This window comes from Antennarius striatus, chromosome 7, assembly GCF_040054535.1.
Source record: "Antennarius striatus isolate MH-2024 chromosome 7, ASM4005453v1, whole genome shotgun sequence".
NCBI lineage: Eukaryota > Metazoa > Chordata > Actinopteri > Lophiiformes > Antennariidae > Antennarius > Antennarius striatus.
Genome location: NC_090782.1, coordinates 8,370,001 through 8,395,416, shown reverse-complemented (window position 1 = coordinate 8,395,416; position 25,416 = coordinate 8,370,001). Strand labels below are relative to the sequence as shown.

Here is a 25,416-nt window from a genome sequence, read left to right as displayed (position 1 = left end):
TAGATCATAACACGCTAAAGTCTTCACCAATCTGAGAAACACATACAAAACAGTTGTGACCTGGCATGTTTCGTTTATTTTTTGTGTTGATTTAAAGAAGAAATAGCGATTGTCATGAACACTTGAAGTATCTGACATTTATAAGATTTTATAAAAAAAAGATTAAATCCATATATCATAACAGAATCTTTTTTAAAAATGAATGTTCCTGAGAAATCTTGAAAAGGATAAACTGTACCCACCAATATAGATGACAGTGAATACCATGGATCACCTACATAACAGCTTATGGTAAGAAGTGTGAGGACCAAATAAGCGACAGCCTGATAGGAAAAAATGGTGTCATGAATCATCTAAAAAAGAAAAAAAAAATGCAAGGGAAAATAATCACACTCACTCTGGGAGAGAGATTCTTGGTTTAAGAAACTACATGGATTTGAATGTGCACGTGCACACACACACACACACATACCCAAACACAACCAGCAGCAGCTTGATCACCGATGTACAGGCCAGCGTGGTATCCTGTGGGGCCAGTTGTAGAATGGGGAAAAAAGTCTATCTATGCTTCCATGTTCCTTTTGATGCTCGGTAGTATTACAGTTGAATAAGTCTTCTGTCATTGGCTGAAAAGGCTGGACTTCCTACTGTGACAGTGTGGGCCTCCCATACCCAAAAGAAAGGCAGTCTTGCATACCTAAGTGGGAAAGGGGGCCAAATCTTAGAGTTGGGTTATATTTGATAACTTCCCTGCATGACGTAGTTGAATCCTCTCCTTAGTTTAAAAAAAAAAAAAGCTGAGCTGATTCTTGCAAGCATGATAATAAATTGATGTGATTACCATCCTGTAAGGAGCAGGACTCCGAGTCAGCGCGGATCTGGAATCCATGTCGTGTTTTTAGTGGAGTCCTCCGCTTAGACGCGCTCCTGCGAACGGCAGCCTGCTTCCCACTGCACTGGCGCTGTTTACTGGAAGCCCGCTCGGAGCTGCTTCCACCAAGTGTCTCAACACAGTGAGCGGGATCCTTTCCAGAGGCGAGCCGCTGAAACTTGTTCTAGTCAGACTCAGTGAGGAGGTGCGAGAAAGAGAGAGACATACAAGCGGTTCAAGTAGCGGAGAGACTCCCCCTCATCAAGACTCTGAGAGCCCCCACTTCTGTGGCCGTTTCTGGGTCCCGGGGCTCCGCTTCTACCCCTTTATTTTTTGTTGTTGTTCTGCTTCTGGAAGTAGAGGCGCACAGAAGAGCCGAGACACAGATGAGCTGGTGAAAGAAAGGTGCATGATTAGCGTTGCTGAGGCAGGACCGAGCTTTACTGCAACAGCGTTGCCTTGCCATGGAAGAGAGTGTCCGGTGCGGGGGGATGTGCGGGGTGAGAGGGGGACCTGCCGCCTGATAGTCAGCCTCCGTCCCAGATAAGGGGAGCATGCCTCAGAGCTGCACTCTTCGCTGCGGGAGAGTTCTCATCAGACTGTCTTTACACAAACATTTTCTTTCCTTTTAATTATTTTTTTTTTGTCTGCAACCCTTCAGACTTCACTCCAGCCTGTCTGACATCACTGTTTTTTCAAGAAAAGTAAGTTTTTTTCCCCCTTTCTTTTATTAACCAGACTAATCAATATTCTACCAAGTTGATGATGGGTGTAATAACTTTCGTCTTGACACGGTCACTTCAGAGCACCTCATTTGAAACAAGACATCACAGAAGTTACGCTGCATTTTACCGGTACTTTTATAAGTAATGCATTTTGGCTTGACATGTAATTAAGCAAGACGCCCCCCGTTGAAGGCGATTTAAATTATCCCTGGGCTGATTTGAAAAATGAAAACATAACCAGATGTGGATTGATTTGTTCGACTCTCTAGGTGCGGGAGCAGCACGTTTAGACTACGTGAACCAGAACGCATGGAGCACAGTCAAATTGGAATTTATGCCTGTAGAGTTGAAATGTAGTTCGTTGCTGGTTCGGGTCAACAAGGTTCTTTTTTAAGTCCTCTGACGGTGCTGTTGGTTTAAATGGTGGGGATTTATGCTTGGAGCCCTGACTGGAGAAGCGGTGTCGGTGTATAATTCCTCAGACCATTCATAGGGTAATCCATTCTAATTGGAACTGGTGCTATTTGTCTGAAAGAGTGAAAAGAAATGAAAAAAAAACCCACCAAACCCTAAGTCTTTGCCTGCCAGTGCAATAGTTTGGCCCAGTCTATGAGGTAAGCGTAATGTCATCCTGTAAATCAATCAAAGGAGGGAATAAAAAAAAGAAAAGAAAATGCATTAAATTGGACATGGTTTGCTGTTTTGTCTCCAATGCAACCGGCGTAGAGAAGCAGTAAAATTAGATCCTCTTACTGAGCATTTATTATTTAGGCCGACCGATTCCGAATGCGACTTGTCAACCATGTGTTAAAGAGTCGGCAGCAGAAGCGCACATGCAGCGCGGTGTGTGCTTCTCTTGGTCGAAAACACACAGCGGCCAGCCGGCGGTGCATTACAGCCTGTAGCAGAACTGTAGTCTTCAGTAATCGATCATTGGAATGGGAATAATTTAGCTCCAGTCTCCATAAGCACGTTTTGGTTAAGGTTGTGCTTCTGCTCAACAGAGAGCTGGAGCTACAAATTCCTGGGTGTCTTTTCTGTTACTGGCTTCTGTAATATCTCTAGAGCACAGTCAGCCCATCTGTCGAACAACAACAACAAAAAAATCATATGATATGGCTTTTCTTGTGTATTTAGTCAACATGCATTTGAAAGAACATGTCCTGGTTCAATAGACACATACTTTTCTGAGGCTAATCTTGAAATGATACAATACAGGAATGCAGTGTCTCCAGGATGAAAGGGCTTTTATTACCCACATATACATAACAAAATGAGACTCAAGTTACACTTAAATACAAAAGCAAATCAGCGGTGAATAAGTCATTTCATTCATTTTCAGAAATGTGTAAAAATTAAACAGATAAACTTTTTATCACGCACTGCTGCTATTCTTTATTCCAGCATCACTTATATGGGGAACTAAATTTTCACGTGTGTGTATAAAAAAAATAAGTTTGAATTAATGCAGGTGGAAATTCCAAGTGTGTGGCAGGAGTATATTAGCATATCAAGGTGGTCCGAGCCCTTACACAATTGAAGGAGTTGAATATGTTTTCTTCCACTGGTTTTTGGCTGACCCTGAAAGGCTTGAGAATGAGTGCAAACTGGTTAACTTGAAGACTGGTGAATCTTCCTTTTTTCATGTAAGCAGGTTCTTATGTCAGCTTGAATGCAACATAATCTGCTTTCACATAATGGGGAAATTGCGCAGTGCCTCATCAAATAGTATATTGTCGGTGGGGGGAAAAAAAAAAATTCTCACGTGAAATAACATTTCTCAAAATTCATTCCAAAATATCACTTTTTTGGATTTGTAATTATCACCATCGGAATTTCTTAAAATAATAATTAAAAAGGTGTGTTTGCTGTTACTGGAAACAATACACACTTGTGTGTGGATGAAAGAACCCGTCGTCTTGGATGTCTCGGTTTCTCATACCTTTAGCTTGGACGTGCTGTAATGAGCACTCTGAGAAGGAGCACCTTTTTTTAAGTCTAGAGCCTCATTTCATTGGAAGTGCATTTGGTTTCAAAGAACTGCAGTTGCTCTAGATTCGCCAGATTGCCCCTCTTTGCTCGTGCGTTCGTGTCTTCTCGCAGATCAGTACAGCCTTGCACGCTTCTATCTGGGTTTGGGAGCAACAAAGTGCACTCAAATCACTCTTTATATTGCACTCTCGCAGCACATGAGACCCTTACAAGTGTGAATGGCTTTGTGGGTGTGAACGTATCAGAATTTGTGACAGTACGAACTGATGCTTTGTATCTTTCAGCTGGCTATATAGGAAGAGAATGAGGTTCATACAGATATTTGACGGGTGCATTAAACAGAATTTCACAGCCTCTCCAGATTTTCAAGCTACGGCAGCAAGCCAGGCTCTTCCACTCTGGAATTATTGAGGTAGTTTTTATTGATTTAATTTAATATAAGCATGCACAGAGTGACCAGTGGCAACCTTTCTTTACCTTTTGTTCCATAGTCTGGTCTTTGAACAGAGATTGGCAAGTCCATGTGATTGATTTGAAGGTTGCATTGTAACCAAATGGATTGTTTATGCAAGTGTACGGAGTCTGGATGTCATGCTTTAATTCACGGTGATCACCACCAAATTTAAGCTTGACCATCACAGTCTCTGCTGCCAGTATGGGAACAAGGACCGATTTCATGATGCACTTAGAAATGGCGTTGTAGTGGCTTGGCTCTATAGCAAAATCAAGGAAACAAAGAGTGTTGCGGATGCATCAGAAGTAGAAGATTGCAGGGCATCGATGCTCTTGGATTTCCATCCCTTTGCTTGTTTGGCATGCAAATTGTGGTGTTGTGTTGTCAGATTCAATTGTATCTGATGCTAAACCATCTACAAGGACCCATACTCTGTGGATAACTGCTCGTCTTTAAAGGGAAGAAATGAGGCTGTAAAAGAAAGTTATGGCAAATTTGATGTAATGTGAGGGCCTTCGGTGGGCCAAGAAACCTCCCCTTTCATGACTGATTTTATTTTACGATTGGCAATCAGCAAAATGTTTTGCGGCGTGTTCCTCATCCCTGCCATTTTGGACATTTGTTTCCACTTGCTAAAGGCTTCTAGTGCAGTGGGAAATTTGGTGCCCCCTGAAATGGCAGGTGAAACTTTCTGCTTACGCAAATAATTTCAAAGCAGAACATTACACAGCAAGGACACAGGGGGTGAAATTTGGGGTCAATTCAAATTCTGGTGACAAGAAGCAAAATGGAGTTTAACCAAAGGCTCTCACATCAGGCTTCGCTCACTGGCAAAGTGGCAGCCGCTCTGAGCCTATCTGGCATCTCTTTTCATTGCGTCACTCATTTTGTAATTCTCTATGGTACGTAGAAAAAAATGAAACGCAAAGTGCCAGACTGGGGAGCAAAAATAGTCCTCTGGTCATAAAGTGATTGTGATCAAATGATGACCTGGTCCACAAATATGATGTTTCTTTTTTGCATTCTTTTTTGAAAACCCTTCCTATGTTTGGTTAACATATGCTGGGTGCTGTTAGCAGTATGTCTCCAGCACAGGAGAAGGAAATCACATAACAGTGTTCTGCAAAAAGTGCTTTAGGAATTTATTACCACAGCGATTTTAAAAATTATTATTTTTAGTTTAAAATTAGAAGCGTCATATTAGTGATATAGATAGTTATTAAATTGTAAGAAAATTACAAATACGTTTGTAATTATTGAAAAATACTGGAATCATTTTAATAATTACATTTCATAGATGATAGTTATTTTACTTTCTAAAAGATCTGATGTGAGATTTCCAAGAAGTTTAACATATGCATATAGAGAAAACACACACACACACACACACACACACACACACACACACACACACACACACACACACACACACACACACACACACACACACACACGCACAGGCACACACACAGTGACCCTGTCTTATACTTTGTGTCATGTGAATTGGACCTGTCCTTATCTGGGTACAGCTGCATCACTATTTGGGAATATATTCTATTTCTGTGTGACAGAGGAAAACTTGGGAGGCAAGGCTCTAAGCAAACAGCAGTTATTGTGGCTCTGCCATAGCAGCCGAGAGCAAGGCCTGGCTGGGAGAGAGAGGGGGATCTGCGGACGTCTGCCAGGGGAAGGAGTAATGTCTCAGCTGGATTATAGGAGGGAGACGCACATCCACATTTAAAAGCCCTTTTTCCAACAAGACAGGACTGTTATTTAGGGATGGTGTGGGTAAACACACCACAGCAATATGCAATATATTTCCTCTATATAAACTGCGGATGTCCTTGACAATTGTGACTCATGGAAGGTGGGATAGGTTTTACTCCCAGTGCTTTTGTTTCTTCTTCTTCCTTTTTTTTTTTTTTTTTTCAAAATAATTTCATGTTTGGCTGTGGGCGTTCTCCTGTTCTCCAGTATTTTCAGACTGACCTTGTTCCGGCAAGGTGGAAAACTGGTAAGCAGTGTTAACATTAGAGTTTTATTGTTGCTCAAATGTTGAAGCAACAATTTTGTTATTTGTTTTTTCATTCTGTTACTGTCATCGTTTTTGAGTGTTTTTGAAGTGTGTGCTTTATATGTAGGTGTTTATGTGTGTGTGTGTGTGTGTGTGTGTGTGTGTGTGTGTGTGTGTGTGTGTGTGTGTGTGTGTGTGTGTGTGTGTGTGTGTATTTGTGTGTGTGTGTGTGTTTATTACATAGATAGATAGATAGATAGATAGATAGATAGATAGATAGATAGATAGATAGATAGATAGATAGATAGATAGATAGATATTTTTGTAAATTTGGACATGCTGAAGCACAAAAAGTGCATCAGTAAAAGTAGATACACATCTATATATATGATCCAATGATCGTTCATATGATTTTACGTATAACTTGCGATTGTGCACCAGTCTTTCTGGTTTTTTTTTGTTCTACGAGCTTATTTGGTCGTCTGCTTCGTTTGGAAGTCTGAGGCTTGATAAATAATTGTACAGTATTTAATTGGGAAGTGTGGAAGCTTTGTTCTTCCAGTTTGCCAAGTCAGATGGAGTTGAGCGTCTGGTCTGGGAGTTGCTGAGAAATATCACAGGCATGCTAAAGACTAGCTAATCAACAAAATAATTGTCTGTTCAATTGCTGCCATGCCAGAGACATCAAACATAGGCGAGGTTGAAAAAAGCAATCAAATTATCTCTAAATGACTGCTCATGCTGACAGATGAGCACTTGTTTGTTAGTTTGGTTGGTGCAAATTGTAGGTCGCGTATGTTCGGAAAACAAAGTTTTTTGCAATCTGCACAGATATCCATCATCACCTGTAATGAAAACAGTTTTATCTTATTATGTGGCTTTTGGTATCGAAAAACAGAGAAAAACAGAGAACTGTATTATTCCATTAATTTCCCGCAGTTTATCACAAATCCTGCTGCTTTTACTCACACTACCCTCCATGTGTGGTCTACAAATTGTTTCTGTTTTCTATAAAAGCAAAACTTTTGCTTTTGTGTCTTTCTTTTTTTTTCTTTCTTTTCTCTCTCTCTCTCTCTCTCTCTCTCTCTCTCCCTCTCTCTCTTTCTCTCTCATTCTCTGTCCCTCCTCCTCCCTCGCTTTCTGTCTTTCCCTGCGTAGATAATGTCTCTGCAAATGATTTAACCGCTCTCATTGAGACTCCTTCCAGTAATTGAACAAGCAGAGACTGGGTGCTTCACAGGAAAACAATGGTCATTTTATCTCAGATCTCCACTACTCTGAGATTCAACAAAACTACCTTGGGTTGGTTTTGGCGGATGACTTTGAAGCGTCTGAATTGAAGAAAGGAATCAGGTTAGCTTTCTTTACACAAAACAGTCACGGCAAAATGGATGCCATTATTTTTCTGTAGCCTCTTTTTACTGAAAGTTTCGCATGATTGGAATGCATGTCTTGTACTGTCCATCTGCAAGTAAAGTACAGCCTTGGGTGGTAGTTGGTTTGTTGTTGTTTTGATAAATGAGATTGTACCAATAGTTTGTGAAAATATGTGCAAATTATATGTAATTACAAAATTTGAATTATCTAATAATTACAGGTATTTTAAATTGTGCAGGTATTTTAAAAGAATTTTAATTAATTGTTTTATTAGTATTTTTTCTCAGAAAATATTTTTTGGTTGGCGGAGCATGCAAGGGCCGAGATAGTGTTGTTATCTACTAGAAATTGACCTTGTGTGTGTCAGAATGAGTTTTTTTTTTTCACACCTTGTTTCATACAGAGCACTTTTCTCCTGAAATGGCCTTAGGAGGAGCTGTTCTTGACAGAGATGCATTGTTTCAAGCAGCCAATAAACCACTGCACTGAGTGGCTACATCTGTGAACCTCATCTTGACTACAGTGTGAGGCTAGAAACAACACGGCAACTGTCACAGCTGCACCTGCTGCTGTCTCAGTACAGAAGCTCCCTCTCTGTTGCCCACGGAACTGCATCACTCTTCTTTCCATGACAAGCCAGAGGCAATGGTCTTTGCTTGGGTCAAGTGGAGAGACGGTTATTGAAAAAAGAAAAAAATACTGAAAACACTGGACAAAATGTCAGGTTAAATAAAAAAAAAAAGATGTTAAGCTAAAATATCTGCCCGAGGGCATTTGTTTCAGCTGGGGCTTGGGCATAAAGTTCCTGTCGCCAAAGCATATTCAGTTTTAACAGCATTGGTTAATAAAACCTAACTTCATTTTAGATGTTAATTTTTCACCCTGTTAGTCCAGGTATATTTTGTGACACAATAGAAGAGAAAGTGGTCTCTTGGTAATATTATAAATGATGGAGACAGATAAATGGAGTTTGCTCTTCTGTACACACAAAGCTCCCTGCTTTTCTGTTGAGGCCATACAGAAGATGATGTGATCAACTAAGAAGAGATTCAGAAGCATTAAAGGCTTTTAAATCTGATATGTATTCCTATTTGCTATGCCTCTGTTAAAAGTCACAGGGTTGGCATCTATTTTTGGAATAACATGAACGTTTTTACACAGACAATATCTTGTTCTGTGAATACCTGAAACGGTAAACAAGAAGCAAGAAATATACTGCACACTATCACTGTTGGATCTTCATGTTGTCTCAAAAAAGAATATCTGAGGAGAACAATGCCAAGAGGATTTTTCAGCCAGCAGAAGAAGTGATGCAACATGTCCACATTCCTGCCAAATTGAACTTAGAAGTGGGAAAAAATAAATTAAATATTGCCAGGGCATGAGAAATGGGGCTGACGTGAATACATATAGTGTGGGATTAACACAGGCAAAGATTGAGCGACAGCGGTCGGTGGCGTCTCTTTACAGATTTGCTTGTACAGCTGTGCCAGTCCTGGCATCCACTGCTGCCTGTCGGATCCAACACCTCCTCCACTGGCGGGGGTGGGGTAACGAACATCTTAAATACCAAAGATAAGTTCCTAAATGTATGCTTGTGTGTAGATGGAGACATCAGATTATTAATGCATTTTTAATGAAAACTGGCATTCTCAATATTGACACTTCTTGAATTGATCTTTTTTGGCGTTGACATGAGAAAAAAATACGTATACAGGTTGCCATAATAATTCATCATGCATACTTCTTCGGGAGGTGTGAGGAGGCTCTGCTGGTGTGAATACTGCTATAAATCACACATAGCCTTCCTGCTTTATCTGTTGGATTGATTCGTTTGTCTAATTCAGCTACTCAGTCCTGAACATTTTTGTAATTAAAGCAAGTGTGATAGCCGAGTGTCTCCTTCACACCCTGGTTTGTTGGACACGAGCCACACAGGTGTGTACAAACATAAAACTAAGAACAACTAGAAATGATAAAAAATCCGGTCAAGAACATAGATTAATTATTTTGTTGTCTCCTTCATATCAGGAAAGCGCAAATACGGATAGCATAAAGGTATGGTGGTACGACTAAGAGAGAGGTTTTCGGATAGATATAGATATGTTCAGTATTTTTGGTTTTAAATGGATTGAATGATGTTTAGTCAACCACATTAGTGTCAAATTTAAAAACTGATATTTTGTCAAAACCATTTAGGTTTTTTAAAAAGTGCAATTTTTTATGTAAACTATTTTGTCTTCTTTCTTCACTTATGTCCACATATTTTACAGCAGTTTTTATAATAATTTCAGGTATATAGTCAGGCCCAGCTACACTGTGACCCATCTGTTGAGCAGTAAAAACGAAAAGTTACCTGGGCTGTTAAAGTGAAGTCGTAATTTAATTTAAATAGTACGGTTTTAGGTTCAAGTTTTACAGACTGTTTTACAAAGCTGCCTGTGACTACATAAAACAAGTCTATAAAACTTGACTATGCATTTTGAGGAACCCTTCTCATGCGAACATAAAGGACCTATATTGGTTAGCATAATTATTTAATGACTTTATTAATGCAGGAAAACCAAATTGTAACAAGCACATTACACATTGTTTTCTTGCTCTCATTTAAAAAAAAAAGTATGAATCTTAAGTTTACAGTTAAAACAACGTGCACAAATGATGAAGTGTTGTTTCAGAGCCCGGTGACCTATGTTTCATTTAGCCTCAATATCTCCAGCTGATCCCAGTGTGTGCTATTCTTTAGTAGGTTTTGAAAATTGTAAAACACACTTTAAAGAGAACGGTCAAATGGGGACTGCTTCTTTTTGTTGCTGCAGTTGAGCCAGTGGCATTTCCGTTATTCATCAGCCTGAGCTGATTACTATTGAGTCGGGCAGGCTCGGGCGTAGGCGAGGAGCTGCAGCTGGAAAAAGGCTGAGACCTGCCTGAAGGATGGAAAAGTTTTCCATGTTTTGTCTAATGAAATTGATCTAGTTTAGAGGTGACGCAGATATTTAACATGGCTTCAACATATCTACTGCTGATGAAGCCGAGGAACTTGGGCTCTCAAAATAATAAGGTTAAATATGGCTACTAGTAACTGGAGGTGAGCCATGCAATCAGTCCAAAAGCAGGATCTTTTATCCTCTCACCTGTAAAGGCTTTTCGGCTCCTGTGTGTAATGGAAGCGGTGTGTGTGTGTTTGTGTGTGTGTGTGTGCGTGTGTGAGGGTCGTGCAGACTTTATTCTGAAACTGTGAAAATAAAAATCTGTCATAAGACTCAGCTGCACACTTTGTATTTAAACTTTAACAGAAGTTAAACATTTTTTGCGCCAAGGCAGAAATGTGTAATGAGGCTTTCCTAACACGATTCTTACAACTGGAGCATGCACTGATAGCCCCAAACAAAAGTGCTAACTGACGCTGTGGATATTTTGGTGTGTAAAAAATAAAGGGATGACAGCGATGGCAAACATTCAAAGGGCCAGGCTGAATATGTGTGTGGAACATAGAAATTTCCCTTTTTGCCGCTGCTATTCATACATTGCAGGTTTTTGTGGAGTCACAGTTAATTTGTAATAAATTTCATCTGTAGTTCATATTTTTTGTTTTTCTTTAAATTTTTGATCTATGAATAATTCATGTGTGTTGATTGGGTTTTTGTTTTATTATTATTGTTCTATTTCACCTTTAATATCTTTCATAGATTGTTTCGTCATGCCTGAGCTGCTTGACAAGAAAGTATGAAAATGTGCTTATAATTAAACTAGGAGATGCTTTACCATGTTTTGCAATGATTACTTTCCTAAAAAAACATTGTCAATGCTGCAGAGGGCACAGATGGAGGAAAAATAAACTCTTAACCGTGGGTGTTAATTCAAAAAAGTGTTTATACTTAAGGTAGCAGATTGCACTCATTTAAGCTTTGTTTTAATTATATAAAATGAGACCAAAAATGAGCAATATTTAGTTTATTTTATTCTCTGAAATGTCTTTCATGATAATCAACAGCGGTTATATACAAGCAGAATTACTGATATTTATGCTAAGAAAGACTGGCTACAGAAAAATGAAAAGATAAAAATGTTTGTAAAGAGTAATAAAGTACCCAGTTTACTCAGAAAAAATATATACCGTCATGTGCACGACTAAGTGTGTTATGTCTTTTTGCACGCTGCTATGGGTCCGCCTCACAGAGATGCTTGTTGGACGGGGGAGCAAGAGTGCTTTTCAAAGTATCACATTGTCTCCGAACATGAGGCTCTGTCCCACTCACTTCATACTTATAGTGAGTCTCATTCGTCTGTCATTATTTTGTATAACTTAGAACTGCAGCAATTACTTTTCGATGGATTACCTATGTGGAGATACTGACATTAAAGTCTGTGCTTCATTACATCTCCAGTGCGGTGGTTCAAAGGTGTGGCCGAGGCTGCACTTCGCTATCATTCGGTAGAGCCTGAAATTGGTCAGTCTTTCAGAGTTTGTTTGGGAATTTGAATCCCTTTGGTATTCAAAACAGGAGGGCCTTATGACAGGTAGATAATTTCCCAATAAATGTTTTATCGCAGTCCGCTTGAAACTCTCTTGCATCTGCTGCTGCTTTCTTTCCCCTTGTGTCTTTGGATTCCCAGACTTTGGTCTAGTTATTCACAGAGGAAGAAAAAATAATGAGGCAATGAAAAAAAAATATTGTTGCCGCCTTCCCCCTATTTTGTTATCACAAAAGAGCAAACATGTATTGAACATACACAAGGTGCAGAAGCAGCGATTGCAATGTCTGCTGACCTACTGTGAGTGGCAGGGGAAGAAAACACAAACCACACAGCCATCTATATACTTTTAATTCATGTTAAAAATGAAATAATAATAAAAGTATTAAGGAAAAGATCTATTTTTTAAATAACTGAATATTATATTAATATAATATTTTTAAATCATTGCCGCTAATATGCCATTGTGAAAAGTACAGCAGCCTCACTAAATGTGTTCTGTCTCTGTATGTCTTTAATGAAATACAAGTAATTGCTTGATGAGACCTTTCACATGCAAATAGAAGTAAAATTTACGCTTACGTTTATGTTTTAAGTTTATGTGTTCTTATATTTTAATCAAAGATCTTTCGTTCTCCATCGTTCCTATAAGGGCTGAACCACCATCCAGTGAGAATGCAGAAGGGAGAATCCGTAGCACCTCAGTTATTAGGAACGAGGGACAGAATGAGACATGCAGAGCTTTTTTGCATCACAATCCCCACCACAGTGTTGATGTTATGCTAATGAGCACTCTGGAGAAGGCTCAGCCCTGAAACTGTCCTCTCGCTTTCACTTTTTGGGGAGAGGGCAAGGAGAAGTGACACTGAAACTGCACATGGAAACCTAATGATGCAGCCTGGAAATTCGGAACACTTTAAATGACTCTATTTTGTCATGTTGCTATGTATAAAGGTGATATTAGATACTTGCCACCCTTGCTAATCCATTTTTATTGAGGATGTTTCATGTTATTGTGCAGCCAACCATACAAAGTATTCATTTCTGAGTAGTGGCTAAATGCCTTTTAGAAAATTTCTGTCTTTAAAAAAAAGCCAATATACCTTCATCAGGTTTAACAAGCACCATTAACTGTCAGAGCCATACTGAGGGAAGATTTAGTGCTGACAAGTGATTGTATTCAGGAAAGATTACACCCACTTCTTTAGTCTAAGCTTCCTGACAAGACACAGCTCTTTACCTTGTTTTAGGTTGACATACACTGCTTCCCCTGTATAGCAAAGGCATTCACGTAGATTATTTTGCCTTGAAAATGTCTGTAGCAGCACCAAGGAAGAAACGTGCTCGTATAAAGTATGTTATATACACTATATGACTGAAATGTTTGCCTGCACCAAAGCGGGTATTGTATAATTGTCTGTAGCTGAACTACACAAAGATTTTTCAGCTGTCCGTACAAGTTGGTGGACGCGTTTGGATGTATGAAAGTGGAGGAGCCTTTTAATTGTGAATATATCTGGATAAAAGGACAGATATCACAATTTTTTTCCAGTTCTAATGACTATATCTTAAGTATATAACCCATTTTTTTGTTTGTTGGTAAAAAGATTTGTCATTAAGAAGAAAATTTCCATTAATAATGAGTAAATCTGGATTAAAAGCAATTTGGGTATTACTCTACATTTTTTTGAACATTGGCAATTTTTTTAGGACTTTTGTCAAATACACCTATACTGTTAATGATTACCATGAAACTTGGAAATATAAGTAGATGTATAATTTTTTTTATCCCTGGCTGGAGTACTGTACATGTGCTATTGAGCTCCCATTTACTTTAGATTTGACTACTATTATTCCCTTATTCTCTTATTTTGGCGGGTTCTTTCTTCGTGCCCGCCTCTAAAGGTTAAAAGCCTCAATTAGACACTGAGCCAAGTTGGGTCACATTATTCACAAGGCCTCTAATATGACAAAAAAAGGATCTTTCAAAAAATTGACTATCCTCCACTCTGAAAACACCGTCAACAGTTCCCAAGCATTTACATTTCATGAGTGTATACTAAGAGCAGTAAAATATTAAAAACAGACACCTTCCTTGATGCTTTCCTGAAAAATAAGTACTAAAAGATAAATATGGCACATGTATAACTGTAATAATGGGTTTCCAGGTAAATTAAATAAATAAATTTTTAAATATACAAGCCACAGAAAAGGATTGTATGTTAAAATGTAAAGCATAAGAGAAGAACAGAAGGATTTAGGAGCTTTATAACAATCGAGATTCAGAATATTCAAAAAGACTCAGTGTCAGTGCATTCAGGTTAAGCCAAGCTCCACTTAATGACATATCTTTCATTCAAGGTACAATTAAAATATTCCACCCATTCATTTTTGTCCTAAACATAATTAATTGCTCTCTCCCTTCTTCTCTTTTTTTCTTCAGTAAGTACATGGATAAAATGCTTATTTTCCCACATGCTCTTCTTCTCTGACAAGTCATCTTCTCCATTACTGTCTTCATGTTTTGTGTTGCTGCCCACTACCTTAAAAATTAATCATCCTGTTTAATAACGCCTCACGATCACAGTGCATTATTGATGATGAGGTCCTTAATAGAAGGAGGGAGCAGGATTTTTAACCATTCATCTGCTCATTTGGAAGGGGGAGGGAGGGAGGTTCACAAAAGCTGCTTAGTCGTGCACATCCGAGTAAATCAGCACATGATTATCATAGACTAAAAGAGGCCATGTGCTGCCCAGAAGAGCTTGGTCCATTTTATGCAAACCAAGACAATAAATAAATATAAAATATAATATGTTCCACAAGCTGCCAACCTGAGTGATAATTTTCTTTTATTGATTGTTCAACCTTAATGAGCAAATCTCTGACCTCAAATGTCCACTTTTTCACAGTTGTGTAGTTTAAGCATGCAAACATTATGAATGACTGTCAATAAATTAATCTTGCTGTGATATGTACAGTTGTTGTTGTTGTTTTTTTTTTACCACTGCTTGACCTTGCATGAATGCACTCTGCAATTTCTAAGATGAGTTTTGGAGAGTGTCTTGGCTAAATGCCGAACTCAATTTGTATAATACACGATTTGTTTGGAATAATTCAGCCATGGCAAACCGGATCACACACCAAATGCCTATTTTGTGTTGCCCTAATGTGCTCTCAAATTTAAGGTATTTGTGTTCACATGTTAATTGGATTGGGTTTCTGGACAGGTATTACGGATATTTGCTGTGTGTATTCCAAGGTGAGCATTGTCATGTGAAGGATTTAGTGGAGCTGGATTGGCAGGTACTATCACCATGAGATGCCCATATAATAGCAGGTCTTCCATTCCTGACCCATCTATTTATCTTGCTGTATTAATGTCAGCCTATTAATTCCTAAGCGAGGAACATTTGGTAAATACACTGCTTAACAGTCCTGGCTGAATCATTCTTATCTCAGCTGACCTGAAAGGAATAGTTTTGGGGTATCAGCAAGTGGAAATGGCATTTTGAAATTTCATTTAAGATAATCCACTTCTGTCCCCGGTAAAACATCAACATTACAAGTAACATGTATGCAATCTGTATTAAAATCTTTATTACTGCAGCAAAACATCTGTGTATAATCCATGTGGATAGACAGGTGGAGGTATCCGTCAGCACTAATAGATGGTTTTTGTTGTATTGCTTCAGTGATCATAAGGTTATGTTGTTGTTATATAGCGTATTCAGGAAGAGGGCGATTCAGCACTCAACATATATGGATATAAAATAAGATAAAAGACTGGATTATAATGTGACATTTTACATTTGGGAATATTTATAACAGAACTTGTTACGTTTACCTGAAACATATTTTCTATTTAACATTATATAACTGGGATGCATTTAGTTTGTGCGAGGCTTCAATTTTGATTTTCAGAAATGAGTTGGGAGTGATCCAGGGGTTGGCTCATGATTACATGATATAGCAGCTTTATGTCCTGAGCAGTGGGGAGTACTCTAATCGATTAATTGAGTAGCTCATATAAGTGATGAGTGGTACAAACACAAAGACCAGTAAGTGACAAGCCCCCATACTTGTGTCATACACTCTGGCTCTTTCTCTCATGCAGCTGTTATTTTCAGTGCAAGTGTTGCCTGCATCAGAGGGAACGATTAATTTAATCCTAATGTTTTGATCCACAGATTCAAAAATATTTTTTATGTCCTCTCAAATGATGAAATGGCCTGGACAATACCTGAAAATGATGAATAATTGTGTTTCAGTGTAACTACTGTGACTGCAATAAAGGAACAATAAATCTGAACTATCAGAGGTCTTGTTCTGCCATTAATGTTCTGATAAAATATCATAGAAAAGATAAAATTGCATTGATCGGAAACCCTTTTGTACTTTTCTTTTGTTTTCTTCTCCCTCATATAGTTCCCCTAATATATAGTTCCCCCCCCCCACCCACACATACACACAAAATAAAGCAGCTAAACCCTTTGTGTAGCATGTGCGTATTTGACCTGGTATTTCTCTGGCTGAGCTCCTGTCATGGTCAGGGTCTACATTTGGGGCATGAGAAGTGACATACAGTTTTGTTGGGTGACATTCAACTCCTCTGGCCCTTTGCTGCTCTCAATCACTCCTTCTCTGGAGGAAATCAGATGGGTCAGCCTTTGATTTCTCCTTGCCCCTTACCTGACTCAGTGGGGTCCAGAGTCATCCCATCCCAGCCCAATCTGTTCCCTCTGGAGTGTGAATTTTCTGATTTACGCTTGCAAATTGTACATCTTCAGCAGTGTCTAAGCAGGAACACAATCTCTTTTGGGAATATATTTCCTCCACAGCTGATGCTGAATGTTCTGCAGAAGAGTCACGTGTCCCCAGGTATTTCAGTTTTTCCCTCAAAGTGTGTAAGAGAAACAGAGATAAGAGGCGTCTTATAGTATGTATGAATTCATGTATGAGGAAGCTGTCGGAAAAACTCAATACAAACCAAATGTGTTCCCCTCATTCAACATGTGGTGGTCTTTTGGTTTCGATTTACATTTCAGTGGATCCCCATATTTCCCTTTTTTTGCATCCCTTTGATGTTCCATGACAATTAACATCCCAACTCTTTCTTGAAGTCTGTTGGAAGCTCGGGGGATAATTGAAGGGTCAAACAAGACTTGCAAGCTGTCTATCTTTTATTGTGACCAGGCACACCCCCACCCCACCATTCTCCCTGGCCTCATTTATAGTATGGCCCAAGTCTTCTTCTATTCTCATGTGGTGCTCTCAAAGGTTGAGAGGAGCAACAATGGCTTTTATTTAAGGAGCACTGAATTCTTTCACATCTGCCTCTTGTTTTCAGACCCCCACCACAGTCAAATTTCAAACTGTCCTTTTCAATTAACTCTCTTCCCCTACCTTATATCGCCCTTCCTCTCAATAACTAAGCTTTCTATTTTTAAGAAGGCCTACTGATCCCCTGCATTCACAATTTTGTCACTCAATTGTCATTTATAGAGCATTCTATTGTAATACAACTACAGCAACTATACAAGTACACATATGTTGAAAGCTTCTGGACCAGTGCCCCTGTGGCTTATCCATTTCTTAGAGTTTGTCAACATCTGTCTGCAATAACTTCAAATTTAGCCAAACAGTGTGAGGCCTGTTGACATTTTAGCATCTGTGCTTAACAGTCACAGACAATTGTCTTGATGATTTGTCTTGTGCATTAGAAGCAGCAAGGATGGCAAGGATAGTCTTCATCATCTGTCCAAACTATGTATAATATTAAACTATGAAAATCCAACACGACAACACAAATGTGCTGATTATAAATTCCTGTTTGAGGATCACACCCAAGTCAAAGACTGGCTAAGAAAAAGTGAACGCCCAAGGTGTCATTGCTGTTTCTGTTTCAAGGAAGAGAAAAAAAACCTCCAGCTGAGAGAGAAGTCCTGAGCATGTTTAATGAGGACGGTAGTCAGTCCCTCCAGTCGACACCTTTGGTGTTTCAGCATGTTAAACATTCACAGCATGATACTAAATGCATTAAAGCACTGGACTGTTAACATCACTTTATAGACCAGCCATCCTAATGTGCTGGGGGTAGGTGTGTTGTTGTTTTTTTTTATGCTGGGAGACCCTGTTGCCTTGGAGGCAAAGCATTTTAAGAGCATGTTGTCTTTGTCTTTGCCTTCTGATACCTGAGGCCTGTTGAGCATTCTGTCTGTTTTTAACACTTGAAAAATGACAAGCACACACAAATTTTCATACTGATTTCTCAATGTTAACTCAGGATTGGACTTAATATTTTGCGTATACAGTATATGACAACACAAGCAGCTACAGTTGTTAAAAAGTCAAGTCACTTTTGTATGTATAGTACCAAATCACAACAGAAGTCATCTGATAGCATTTCAAAGACGAGCAGATCTAGACCGTGATCTTTATTCTGCAGAGACCAAATGATCCCCCATAAGCAAGCAAACAGTGACATTGGTGAGAAAAAAAATGACTTCTTATCAGCAGAAACCTTGAGGAGATCCAAATTCGATGCAGGGTATGATAGAGGCATGCAGCAGACAGAGAGAAAGAGAGTGAGTGAAAGAGAGAGAGAAAGAAAGTGAATGAGAGAGAGACTGAGAGAGAGATATTTAACATCACGTTTAGAGAGAGAGAGTAAGAAAGAGAAAGACACAGAAGCAAAACTTTAGCTTGTATAGAAGCAGAAACAATTTTGTGGACCACACATGGAGGGCAGTGTGAGAGTAAAATCAGCAGGTTCGTGATTAACTGCGGGAAATTAATAGAATAATACAGTTCTCTGTTTTTTGATTCCAAAAGCCATATAATAAGATAAATTGTTTTCATTACAGGTGATGATGGATGGCGAGAGAGAGAGAGGGGGGGGGGAGACAGAGAGAGAGGGGGGGGGGAGAGAGAGAGAGAGAGAGAGAGAGAGAGAGAGAGAGAGAGAGATAGACATAGATGTGCCGATAATGTGGTCCAGTCTAAACAAAGCCACATCGCATTTTGACACTTGCTAAAAACAGTGTGAACAGTGATCCCTAAAAATCGGATATGGAAGGAAATCTGATATGCCTGCAGTCTGAACGGGGCCTATAAGCCTATAGCAGCAGAGCAGGGAACTAGCCTAAACCAGCCTTAAATAAAACCTCTGTCACGATGGAAAGTTGTAAGCCATCTCTTCAATGTACGGAGGGTGTTTTAACAGATAATACTGAGTGGTTTTAAAAGTAAAAATGTAACTTCATTCAAAATTATACACAAATTATTTTTGTATTATATTTGTATTATTTTTGCAGTGTGTCAATATTTTCATTCAACTAAATAGCATGAAAAATAATAGAAAAATCATAGAAAAACATTTTAATAAAAAATAAATAAATAATGATGCATGTTCTGTGCTTGAGATGTCTCAACTGTAATATATATGTAATATAAATGTCACACAATATTATAATATACACAAAAATAATTTCTCAACTGTAGTGTGATTCTATCCTATTCCATTGAGAAGTTATCACCACTTTCAGACAAAAGATTCTTGTCACTGGGTCTGAGGAGGTAAAACTTACTCACTGAATTAACCTGGGCAACTGTGATGAGACAATCAGTGTGTTTATGTGCAGTCCAATAATTTCATTATGTCTAGAGGAAGGCAATATACCAATTATTGCAACTATCATGCAAAGACTTTACCGAGTTATCATACTTGCATCAAGGTCATAAGGCGAGGGGGCCGAGTATCAGTCTTTAAAATTACACTTCACGTATCCCATTGTGACTGTGTTTTCATTCTAAGCACGCACTGCAGAGGTCACTGAACGCACCAGATGCAAAGTGGAACTATATTTGATAAAATGGTGACAAGGCTAGGGATGGTGGGAAAATAAATGAATATTTTGAGTGACACTGAAACAAATTTAATGCTACAACCAATATCTCAAGTGGTAGCGCCCAGTGAATCTGCTCTGTAAAATGTAATGTTAAAAACAATTATTGCCAGACTTATTTCTCCCTATTTCTTATTGTTAGGCTGCATACAAATTTTCATTACAAAAAACACGTACAGTTTAAATATGGTGAAAATAAGGTGGTGAGAACCATGTAAACATAGTCTGAATCTCCTTTTTTGTGATTTTTTTCCATGACAATGTAATGATGAAAGAGGATTATAATCAGTCAGATCTCATCACATGGAAATGTGTTGTATCCACGAATTGCCGGTATAATTAAGTGGACAGAACAGCAAGATTTTGTGGGTATGGATGGTATCCTATAAGCTTGTATGCAGCTTTACTGTGGAGACAATCTGCTTAAGTCCTTGTTATCCTGTACGGACCTTCAGTGCCGGCTGATTATTTGTAACCGTTTGCCTAATAAACTTAATTTATGCCACATCCACTAAAAGACAAAGGGTTAGTTTTGTTTTGGAGTCCAATATGTTTTGTCTCTGGTCGAGGCCCACGACTACACATTATCCAACTGAAACTAAATGCACTGTGGCTGCGTATACTCTGCTCCTGTTAACCTCTTCTAAATGGCTCTTAAATTAGAGGTCTCAGGTGAGGCGTAATGCCATACTAGATGAGCTGATTATGGCAAGCTTAATTATAACTTAGTTGGCTAATGTGTGCACTATGCATGTTTTCTCGCAGAAGAATTATTACTCTGTCTGAGATCTCAGACAAAATAGATCAAAGTGTCTTCAGATTGGGGATATTCTCCAGTGTGGAGGAGCCGGCCGAAGCTGATTTGTTCAGCTCTGACTGCAGATGGCAAACATATTTCCTCACTGTCTTTTCAAACTTCTCATGTTAGCTGTTGGTGTGATGGATAAATATAATTTCTTAAATCTTAACAAACAATTGCAGACCGTAGGCATAGAAAGAAAATGGAATGTTGTTTTTGAATGTGCTAAAAAGATGACAAAAAACAGTTTCTAATGGGGTCCTATGTGTCTTGTTGCCTGAGCGATACCATATCCCATGATGAACGTGATAATGGTTCATGGGAGTGAGACTACTGAGCTTTGCCCAGCAGTGTAAACACAAAAGACAAAAGGGAGCCCTTAGTTGTGTGAAACACATGCCTGGGCTTGCAGGTAGACACCGGGTTTCATCCTACGTGGCTCCGGCCCTGTGTCTATAACAAGGAAAAGGCTATTTCTTTTGTAGTGAAACAAGCAAAAACAATCAAACAGACCAGTACTAGCGGGACAGGCATGGATGAGGTGGCAAGAGAGGAATTCTGGTCTGGAAAGATGTAAAGGAAAGGAAGTGATTGGGGGAGGGAAGGGACAGGAGAGATAAGGTTTGTGGTAAGACTCAACAGAGAGAAGTGGCCATTTGCTTGGAAGTGTTTATTTGTTTGGTGAGGGCGAGGGGGTGGAACAGAGTCACCAAATACCAGTCGAACAAGTGCTGCAGAAATAAAATGTGCCATAATGTAGCAAATTTAGGTTGTTGAGAAAAATTAAACTGTTTAAATTTTACTTTTTTTTTTTTTTACATTTTACAACATGATGTTGGACTTACAGTGGGCCATGAAAAACTGATCATCAAAATAACAACTATTTATCCATCTCTATAATGTTTCCCGTTGCTTACTCAGAGACCCCCCAAACCAGCATAAGTGTAGAAGGATAAAACGCTTTTTGGCTAATGCTCACAAAGCCATTAACACGGATAATTTTAGCATATAATATCACTTTTGATTAATTTACCATTTCCACCATGTGGTTCAGTACTTTTTATGTTGAGTCAATGTACAGTTGGTCAGTTCTTCATGCAAATCTTGTGAAAAGTTGAATGGATATTTACTCAACGATTTTATATTGTTTAAAGTGCTGGTTTTAATTTTATATTTGTTACTGACATGGCCCACTGCATACTACATTAAATCTTTGCATACATTATAGATTTTAAAATCCTCTTCAATATTTAAATATGTTCCTGCAGCTGTAAAGACAATGTGAATTGACAGTGCATTGATAAAGTTAGCAACACTTGATGTACTGTAGCTCGTAAAGATTTACAGGATGGCTCCTATCTGTTTGTGAATTCCAACCCACTCCACCTTCCTGCCAGGGAAATGGTTAGCGTTCAGCTACCATTAAGAGATTTACCTTCTGAGGATTATTGACCTTCTGGGCTTATTTTAGTGGATTATATGGGTTGAAGCATTTCATAGCTTAATAGTCGTGTCATTTCTTCTGTGGTGGAATGTCTGCATGTGCGTGCGTGTGTGTGTGTGTGTGTGTGTGTGTGTGTGTGTGTTTGTTTGTTTGTGTATTCAGGTAGTCCTCAACATACAAGTTGTTATATACTAAATTTTAATCTATAATTGTCATTTGAGGTCATTTATTTCCATTATTACCTTACACATGAAAGTACCATTCCCTAAGATCCACCAGAAACAATAACAGGACGTAAAAACAACACATAATAAAATGAAATACAGGTACAAGTTCTCGATTTTAAGTCTGTTTTCAAAAAAATACACGGAAAAATAATAGTTAAATTTGCGTCATTTAACTCAACTTAATGTCTGTCCACCACGAATACTGGACTCTTAAAATCACAAGAAAACCTTTAGTAAAATTAAAAACATATAATGTATTCAAGTACGTACGTATAGTTCCGATATCTACCGTTAAATGCAATTCGTGATTCATGTGATTGTTTTGAATTCAGTTTAGTTTACAGTATGATTTTGCTCCTTGTCAGAGAGATGATCTCCACTACCGCTATTTCTGCTAGCATTTGCTTTATCATCTATGATAAACATTAAAGTATCCAAGGTACGAAGCCTGACGGTCTGAGATGCTCGCAGAAACAACAATAATACAAGGACAAAGGGGGGAGATAAGTGTTGGAGTTGAGCGAACTCAGCGGTGCTGCTCAGTGGGGGTTGTGGCAGAAAGGAAAGGGGAATTGAAGAGCAATATTCATATATGGTGGTGCGCGTTTGTTTATATGTCCGAATGTTGTGGAGTTGAATGTATATATGGTTGGGTACTGAAATGTCATCTCAATATTGAAATCATTCTCTGTCTACTCCACAGGTGAGCGGATCAATGATGAGCATCTCTGAGTCCAGTTGGCTTGGACTTTATTAATCAGCACCTTGCAGTTGCAACACACATCAGACACAAACCATCAGCACCGGACGCCATGGCATGCTCTCTCTGGAAACTACACACCCTCTGCTGGTTTTTCATCACACTAGCCCAAGTGCACTCCACAGAAGGTAAGTACAGACACAGATGTTCCTGGTTTGTGTCAAAGAAATCTGCTGTGTCTTTTTCACGGATTCTAAATTCAGTAATATAAATGAGTATTATCTCATGCTAAATAACAAGCAGCACCTTGAATTTTTTTTTTTACTCTTGTCTTGTGTTATAAATATAGCATGAGCATTGAAATTGTGACTCATGCCAATGCTTCTCCCGAGTGAAGGCGGTACTTCTGTATGTAATACAGCTCTGAGGACAGTGGGCACAGGCAGATGGGGGATAATCTTGAGTGGTTTCATTAGTAAGTAAATTGTGATTTGTCTGAGATTTTCTGCTTGAAAGCGTCAGTTGTTCCCAGTGGCATCAGAGCTGGATCCATTTGTAAATTCCTTGCAAAAATGTTCTTTCTTGTATGGCAAACACACACAGATTTCACACCTCAAAAAATAAAAAGCCTGACTGTGTTTTAATTATAGCGAATTTAGCTTTTGATGGAATTGTTCTCTGCTGTATTGTAATAAAAAGATTTATGTAGACATCCAAACCATAACTCATGAACTGTTTTCTTAATGCATCATGTCATATTTGGCACATTTTTCATTCAACAGTCAATACCCAAAGACCCACTACACATTTGGTTTGTATGGGCCAACTGTGGAAGTTCCAATCTGTTCTCTATGCTTGCTTCATGGATTTTAAAACAGCTCAATAATATAGGAATATTGATTCCGGTTTGAAATGTAACGATTCCTCAAGGTGGTTAATTTGCTATATAATAAGGCAGACTGCCATGATATGTGTTATCATGCATGCCTCATGAATCATATGGTTTAGATTTGATTTAAGAAGGAGGGAATTTGAGGGGTTTGCAATTCTACAAGCCTCAGCGGATTAGAGAAACCCAGAGGTTCACCGGAATTACTTACAAATGTCGGTACGTGATCATATGAATTCTATATGAGTCAGGTTTTAGTCGACGCCTCATGCAACTGTGTCCATTTACCTGAACCCAATTAGAAGGAGTTAAAGGTGTTAAGGGAATTCCCTTTCCTGCTTTTAGCGCTTCGTTTTCTCAGGGCGCTCCACCAAACACAGTTGTTAATGTTTGAAAGGTAAAGAAGTCAGTGAAGGGTCTTGACATAACACTGCTAATTCCTAAGTTTGGCAGCAGATGTGATTGATTGAACCGTTGCACATGTTTTGAGACTAAGTGTAGACAGGATTGTATTTGGCTCAAAGGCGACACGAGGCAGTCTAAACACTCCCCAAGCAAACACAGCAGCAGAATAAACAGTGGCTTTCGTATGTGAAGAAATGAGAACAAAACAAAGGAATAAACCCATTTGTTCAGGACATTTGTCATTCACATTTTCCTCTTGTTGGTTCCCATTCACTCTCACCTCCCCCATTTCCCACATCAGCTGCAAAGATCAGAGCCGAAACAGTTCATTACAAACAATATCCCCAAGTAAACATGCTTCATTAAACTGCGTCTACTCCTAATATCTTTTTAATGCATTTTTATAATTGAATTAAATGGGTTAGTGGAATGCTGTAAATAGTTTAAAGTTTGTTTGTTTCCTCTTTTTTTTTAGCATTTGAAGGAAGAGACAGAAACTATGGCGATGGGGAGGACATTCCTCCCATAAACTTAATAAATAAACACCTGTGTATCTTTTTTATCTGACATATTGGTTGAAGTCTTGCCACAGTTGCTAAATAATTTATCGTGTACTTATCTTATGACTTAGGTAGTTTTATAATAGTGAAGTTGTTCCTAATCCCATCAAGGCCCCGTAGGTGCCAGGTTGAAATAAAGACACCATCCAAATGGTTGTGAGAATATAAGACTAACTGTCATCTGCGATTTTGTTGTAATTGTCCCACTTTTTAATGGTTAAGCTTTTAATATTTAATTAAGAGTTGCTAATTTTACCACTAAGGGAATTGCAGCAGGTTTTTTTTTCTTACCATTGTGAAAAAGCAATATGTCATCTTCGGGTGCAGGTTGACTGTTCTGCCAACGACACCAGCTAAAAAAAGAAGAAACACATCTGCACACAAAATACGGTGATGACAGTAATGAGCTCAACACTGCAGTAGGATGAAAATTAAACAAATAAGTGATCTGAATTATTCAAGCTGCTCTATTATTATGGATTTTCTATTGCTATTTTTCTCAATATATTAAATTGAAATAATAAATTGCTGCATTTTTTATTTTAATAACGCAAAGCTTGTTAAACTATTTTACAT

At 38.6% G+C, this 25,416-nt stretch overlaps 1 protein-coding gene across 19 annotated transcripts in view; it reads left to right on the top strand.

Moving 5' to 3' along the window:
• Positions 1–951: 951 nt before the first annotated feature.
• Positions 952–25,416, top strand: part of adgrl2a (adhesion G protein-coupled receptor L2a) — a 99,083-nt gene continuing 74,618 nt past the window's right edge. For 8 of the 19 annotated variants that reach the window (XM_068318820.1, XM_068318824.1, XM_068318819.1 and 5 more), the window contains exons 1-2: positions 953–1,575; positions 22,990–23,174. In XM_068318820.1, the coding sequence (XP_068174921.1) occupies positions 23,099–23,174 (76 nt within the window). In that variant the 5' untranslated portion in view covers positions 953–1,575; positions 22,990–23,098. Of the gene's footprint in view, positions 1,576–22,989; positions 23,175–25,416 lie in introns of all 19 variants that reach the window. The other 11 variants (XM_068318825.1, XM_068318822.1, XM_068318821.1 and 8 more) reach the window with 7 other exon arrangements.